Source organism: Aptenodytes patagonicus, chromosome 6, assembly GCF_965638725.1.
Source record: "Aptenodytes patagonicus chromosome 6, bAptPat1.pri.cur, whole genome shotgun sequence".
Lineage (NCBI taxonomy): Eukaryota > Metazoa > Chordata > Aves > Sphenisciformes > Spheniscidae > Aptenodytes > Aptenodytes patagonicus.
The window spans coordinates 5,363,247-5,369,782 of record NC_134954.1 but is presented as its reverse complement, the minus strand read 5'-3'; the positions used below and the strand labels follow the sequence as shown (position 1 = coordinate 5,369,782).

At 51.5% G+C, this 6,536-nt stretch overlaps 1 protein-coding gene and 1 long non-coding RNA gene across 2 annotated transcripts; one reads left to right on the top strand and one right to left on the bottom strand.

The window, feature by feature from the left end:
- Positions 1 to 587: 587 nt before the first annotated feature.
- On the bottom strand, positions 588 to 4,506 carry MRPL44 (mitochondrial ribosomal protein L44). Its single transcript, XM_076340914.1, has 4 exons — positions 4,319 to 4,506; positions 3,466 to 3,934; positions 2,183 to 2,361; positions 588 to 923 (listed from the first exon to the last, which is right to left on the bottom strand). Exons 1-4 carry the CDS (start codon positions 4,489 to 4,491, stop codon positions 752 to 754), a joined length of 993 nt encoding a protein of 330 aa, XP_076197029.1. The 5' UTR covers positions 4,492 to 4,506; the 3' UTR covers positions 588 to 751.
- A 234-nt stretch (positions 4,507 to 4,740) lies between these two features.
- On the top strand, positions 4,741 to 6,140 carry LOC143161745 (uncharacterized). Its single transcript, XR_012995592.1, has 2 exons — positions 4,741 to 5,560; positions 6,018 to 6,140. It is a non-coding gene; the product is annotated as an uncharacterized LOC143161745 (long non-coding RNA).
- Positions 6,141 to 6,536: the final 396 nt, after the last annotated feature.

The window sequence follows — 6,536 nt, the reverse complement described above, 5'->3', positions numbered from 1 at the left end:
AAGAGAAGGCTGTAGCTTACCTAATACCTTAGCATTAAAGCACGGTCTCCAATTTCTTTGGGTTCAGGCCTTCGTGATCCTTATTTTCACTTATTTCTAGTTTTGCAATGGAGAAATTTTTACAAACTTTAAAATTAAAAACACACCCTCTTTCAGAGCGTGCTCCAACAACAGAAACCAGTGTGTATGGCAAACAAAATTGTACGCAAGCAGTAAGACCTCAAAAGTGCCATTTGCACTTTTTTTTGTTGTGGTTTTTTTTTTAAATTGCATCACCAACAGCGTCAGTATCATCGACATGACGTTTGGTGTTTTCACAAGGTCAAGGACAAACGAATCCGGATGCAATCCAAAGACCGATGTTGCATACGTAATTCAACTCGTCGCGTTAACAATACCCTCAAAACAATCTCCAAGGAAGCATTCACGAAACCTTTCTCTATACAGCGAGATTTTGTCACGCGCTATTAAACGTCATTAAAAGTGGTCTCCTGTGATGTATGGAAAAACTTCTCAGCCAAAAGGCAAAAATTCAGAATAAGGGTGCTTTTGTTACGTTTAGGAAAATGAGCAAATACTAAACATCGTGCAAAAGGAAGAGAGACTTTATTTATTTTAATACCGTATTTGATTTGAAAGTTTCGAGCACTGAAGATCAGAAAACCAAACTGAATTTTGGTTTCCTAAATACATCTATATTCAGCATGGGAGCCATTAATTCTTAAGAGAAACCCGAAATGCCTTTTATCATCTAGTTACTGCCGATAGCCTTTTCGGCCGCGGATCCTTCTTTGGGTTTCGAGTAATCCCAAGGTCTCCTGTTCTCTGTATACCCATACAGCTTCCGCAGTGCCACGCGGGCAGCTTCTTCCTCTGCAGCAAGCAGCGTTTCACCAGGACCTTCAGCTATAATCTTCTTATCGCTTGGGGAAAAAAAAAATACAAAATTAAAAACATTTTCATCACGAAATCCTGAGCACTACTGTGTATCGTAAATAAGGGCTCCCAGATTCCCCCCCCCCCCCAATGCCTGTGAATACTGAAGGTAATTTCTGTATACACACAAATGTAAACATTTCCCGTTGGTCTTTCCTGCAAAGATAAGTGACTGTATGTTCAACAATGGAAACTCGGATCAGAAATGTGTCCGTTTCCTGGAAGAACGCTACTCTGTTCATTTAGATTCCTAACGTATCACCGATTCTCTACAGTGTTCAGTTCGCTAGCCCTGTTAAAAAGATGCAAATTCGTTACTCTGGTTAGCTGAAACAAAGAAGCGAAACGCTTCTGTCTTTTCTCCTCCCCTGGTAAGAGAGCATTTTAAAACTCCTTCAAAAGGATTCACAGAGAAGTTCTCTGTGTTACGAAGTACGTACACAGCTCTGTTTCATCAACATCTACGGGCACCGAATAGGAGCAGTTCGTGAAGGGACCCCGGGGATTCCAGAAGAAAAATAATCCGAGTTCCTTTCTTTTATATAAGGTAATAAATCTTAGAAGGCAGTTAAACCAAAGCACGATAAATCAGAACAAGTTAAGGCAATCTTCCCATGCGTTCACCCACAGCTCATTTAGCAAAGCCACAATGACGTGGGTTTTGGTGGAAGGAGGTCCTGGTCTTGTTCCAGAGGAGCGATGTTACCCCTGGGCAAGAGACCAGGACAAGCACTGACCGCGCCCGAGGCAAGCGCGCCAGGGATGACTGGCGCTTCCTAAGTCTTGTCTGCAGATGCTCCTCTTGCCTGGTTTACAGTGCCCGTGATTTGAAAACTAAAAAGCTGCTCTGGAATGTGAAATAAGCCTCTCTTCTGTCCCACCTCCCTTGATGTCTGCGTCTCTTTACCCTTCCCTAAGCCCTGGATACAGCTGCGGTCCCTCCAAAGCCATTCAGTCACGCTATTCACAAAGTTCCTACGTCAGGTCACCCAGAACATACACCCAGACTCTTTTTGTGCGCCCGATTTAGACTTTGAAGCCCTTTAGTCAGACTGTCTTTTTATGCATCGTTACCGCAAGCTATGGCCAACGCTTAAATGGCTGATTTTAGATGGAAGTGACTGCAAGGTTTCCTTTCTGTAATAACTTGACCGAAGAGCAGGAGCAGAAAAGTAAAAGACCATGTTCCCTCCTCCCCTCTCCCCCGGCTTAAATCCATTTCCCTTTAAATTAACATTGCACTAACCAGTACAAGCCGACAAAGTACAGTGGCAGAACTGTGCTGACTCCCAGCTGCCTGGTAATTCTTGGTTCTGGAGAAGGGATATTCCTCTTGGTCAGTTCTTCCACTAGTAAGCCCATAGGATTTACAACTTCCCAGATCTCAAACAGGTCTTTTCCAATCAGTTGGGGAATAAAAAAGTCCTAAACAAGAATATTTAGAAGTTACAATTAATGGGACAGGTAACGACGGCTCTAGCTTCTGGTGTCTCCCGATAAAAATACAGTATGAAGAGGCATTAATACGGCTGACAATAAGCTGCTGAAATGAATGATGAAGCTGCCTCAGTGCTCCATCACAGCTAAGCACGGCTGACCGCTGTTGCCACGCTCGGCAGCCCGGGTCCTGCTTTAGCCACCGACGGGACGTGCGCCTTGGGCCAAGTCAACCGCCCAGACCTAAAGGAGGAACAGCACCGGCCTGAGCGAGGAGTTACAACAACGCCCGGGCGCAGCTCCGAGCACGAGGTAAGCAACTCGGCGCTGCTTCCAAGCGAGAAGTTGTACGTCAGAAGAGTCCCGCGAACAGGTTGAAGGGAACGCGCAAACCCACGGGACTTTCACCTGCTCGGATCCCTCTCTTGCCCGTTAACCGCTCCTCGCTCTCACAGAGGCCTCTCAAGGGTCTTGTATCAGAAATGAGATTTTAACAAACGTTTCTGCATTGCAGAACTAGAAATAAGTGAAAAGGCCGACTGAAAGGACAGTAGCTGCTAGAACTACTTTGTTACGCTAAGTTTTAATTGAACGTTTGTGTGTGAAATCTCTGTAGGTGCTTGCACTCCTACATGCAAAACCTATGAACTCAGCCCCTGCTTTATACAAAATGTTCCTTTAAAATTGAAGATATATGTGACCTGACATGGAATAACTTTGTTATTTGATAGCATAGTGCATGGAATACAACGCTTTCCCTTAGCAAGGGTCAGCAAATACTAAAATATCACCGTTACAAACCAGAAGTATACCATTTTATATACTTGACCAGCCTGTGCTTCTTAAAGAAAAAAAAAGAACGAAAAACCAAAAAACCCAACCCCCCACCCGACCACCACCATCAACCAACAAATCTCATTGTTAAATTGTCCTGTTACAGGTATCGTCAAGCTGCCGCCAATCTCCCTGGATCTCTGGCCATCAGGGTACAAGACAGTATTTAATTTTTTCGCCTTTTTTTTTCCTGTAACTTCTGAGGCCCTTAGATGTTATTGCTGCCAGTACAAAAACACGCGATAAGTAACGGCTTACCCTGACAAAGACCCCCGTTTTCTCAGGCCCGCTGCTACCGAGCAAGGCTCCTATTACAGCAAAGAACGTCCTCTGCAGCACGTGTGGTGGGACGGGAAACTCTCTGCAAAGCGTCAGGTCCTGTATAGCCAGGTTTTGAGCCACGCGAGAAACAAGTTCCTGGCCGGTCAGAAAATCAACAAGCGCTCCTACGCCCTTTGCAGGTAAACCTGGGTAGGCACCTTCAAAGCACTGCGTCAGGTAAGAACGTGAAAACGACATCCCTCGTTCAGCGAGTTTACTGTTATCCTGTAGATTAAGAGCAACCGTTTCTTTGTCCAGCCCAAGTTCTCGGCGTCTTGCCTCTTCGCTTTCAATATAACAAGAATTAACAAACGCGGTCTTGAGAAGATCCAGTGAAAAGTTTTCACGTAGCCGGTGGCTGAAGGCTCGTACCTCTGCCTGGTAATCCCAGTTGGGCTTCTCTGAGCTACAGGCACGGAAAAGAAAACCAGTTCAGAAACAGAAGAGGGAGTTGCCCGTACGGCAAGCAGCGCGCCCTTCAGATGACCGAAAGGAAAGGAAAAAATGGATTGTTTTTGACCGTCAAAAGCAGCGTTTACAAACCCTACCGTCAAGCGCTGCCGGCTTGGCGCATCGCCGTTCGCCTGCCACAGGACGGGCCCCCTGCCCCGTTCCCAACCGGGGCTACGCTGGCCTGCGGAGCTAGGAACATTCTGCTCCAAAGCGTGACGAGAAGGTGCTTCAACGCTTTGATTTCACCTATTTCTCGGCCTACCGACACCACCACCCCCCCCCCCCCCCCCCCCCCCCCCGCCGCCCGCTCCCTCCTGACGGCCGGGCCGCCTCTCACCGCCGCTGGGGGGGCGCCTCCAGCCGCTGCTGCTCCAGGTAGGCGCGGAGCCACCGCTTCTTGTCGCGGTGCGGCGCAGTGCTGAGCGCGACCCGCCCGGCCCCGGCCCCGGCCCCGGCCCCGGCCCCGGCCAGCAGCCGCCGCGACGCCCGCAAGAGCAGCCGGGCGGCCATGGCGGCGGGTGCAGGTGCCGGAAGGATCCGTCCCCTGCCCCCTCCGGCAAACACGGCCCACGCCCCGCTAGTTCCGGGAGGAAACGTTCCCGGCCGGGGACGGTAGCGCGGGGACCGGCGGCGGCGGCGACGACAACGGCCCCGGCGACCACATCTCCCGGCGGGCCGTGCGCCGCGCTGCATGCTGGGAGCGGCCGCCGCCAGACCCGGCCCGGCCCCCCCCCCTCCATCCCCGCCCTCCCGCCCGGCGACGGGAACGGGGGAGCCGCAGCGCCGGGGCACGGCGGGACGCGAGCGGGGAAGCGGCGGGTCCGAGCCGCGACCGTCGGGCCGGGCTGCCGCCGGCTCTCCGGTAAAAGGACCCCCCCCCCCGGGGGGGGGGGAGCCTGGAGCGAAGCCGCGTGCTGAAAGCCGTCGGTGCCGGGCGCCCCGGTAGAAGCAGCCGCGGCGGTTGCCGGCCTCTCACCTGCCGGGGGCCTCGGCCTGCTCGCCGGGCCTCGGCCGCCCCCCGCTTCCACGGGGTTCTCTTTCAGCGGCCGCTCGGCCCCCGCGGCGCACGGTGGGAGGTGGTTTGAAAGTCTGCGCCTTAGCGGTTACTTGGGTTCCATTGCCGCTTGCACGAGAAAGTCTGATCCCTTGAAAGCGGCTTTATTTTTCCCTATGAGCCGTACAACTCCGTAAAATCCCGAGTAGCTCTAACCCTCGGTTGCGTCACCGGAGTTCAGGCGGTACGCCTTGAGCTTTGTAAGAGAGAGACAGAAAACGTGCAAAGCAGGCCCTTCCCTTCGTGTCGTCTTCCACGGAAAGACGAAGGCACGCGCTTTCGACGTTCACGGTAAGAAAACATGCCCAGCAAACGCCCTGAATAGCCAACGGAGTCGCGTAACAAACGGCGAACAGAGCTTAAAAACAACATACGCAACAGCCAGATCCAGAAACGCGCAAGGAAGCAGGCACGGCAGCCTACGCAATAGTGCAAAAGCCGCGTAACACCGGGTACGACGCCCTGTTCGACTCGATGGCACGTGAAATGCGTGAGAGCAGCGTTCCTTAACCAGGCACTCGCAGCGTACGTATCGAAACCCTCGGGGCTTCTCGTGCCGATGCTCCCTGAACAGCCTGTCCTTAGCAGGGCCCTGCTCCACCGCCGCCAAACCAGAGTGTGCAGCCACCGGCTGCCCAGGAGCGCAAGCGACCTTCCCAGCTGCTGGGGGGGATGTGTGTCTCTGCACAAAGGTAGCCCTGGTACTGTTCCGCGGCCTCTGCTGCCGCAGGGCGAGCCGAGGACACCGCTGAAAGAGGCCCCACGTCCTTCTGGACGTGGTGAAGAGTGGTGAAACATTGGAACAGGCTGCCCAGGGCAGTGGTTGAGTCCCCATCCCTGGAGGTATTTAAAAGACGTGTAGATGAGGCGCTTGGGGACATGGTTTAGTGGGTGGTGGTGTTGGGTCGACGGTTGGACTCGATGATCTTAGAGGTCTTTTCCAACCTCAATGATTCAATGATTCTATGATTCTCTTCTGCAGCCGTTGGGTACCATCACCTCTTCGCCAGGCTGTGTACTTCTGGAGCCCAGAAACGGTCCTGCGCGGTGGTCTAGGTCCAGCCGTTCTAGGAGAGGTCCCCCCTGAAGCGTTGTTCTGATATCATCGCACCTTCTCTCACACACGGACGCTATTAGTCGTTTCGCTGCGAGTACCTGCGTACTCGCCACACGCACCGAGAACAATCCCACAACGTGCAGGGGACGGTAGCCTGCAGCGGGCTATCCGATGCCCGCCTGCTATTTTGGGGTTGTTCAGTCCATCGCTACTACTTACTTCAAAGCCTGATAGTTTAGGTGAACCCTCAAATAAATTTTCTTAAACAGTATTAAAGAATGGTTTGGGATTTTTCTTTTTTTCAGAGAGATTTTTATTAAATATACGACATCAGTATCTTGTACTCCATAATCTTTTGATCACGCGCAGACCGACTTGCTTAAAAATGTGTTTTATAGAAAAACATCTGCAAAATTAAAGCTAAAAAAAAAAAAAAATACATAT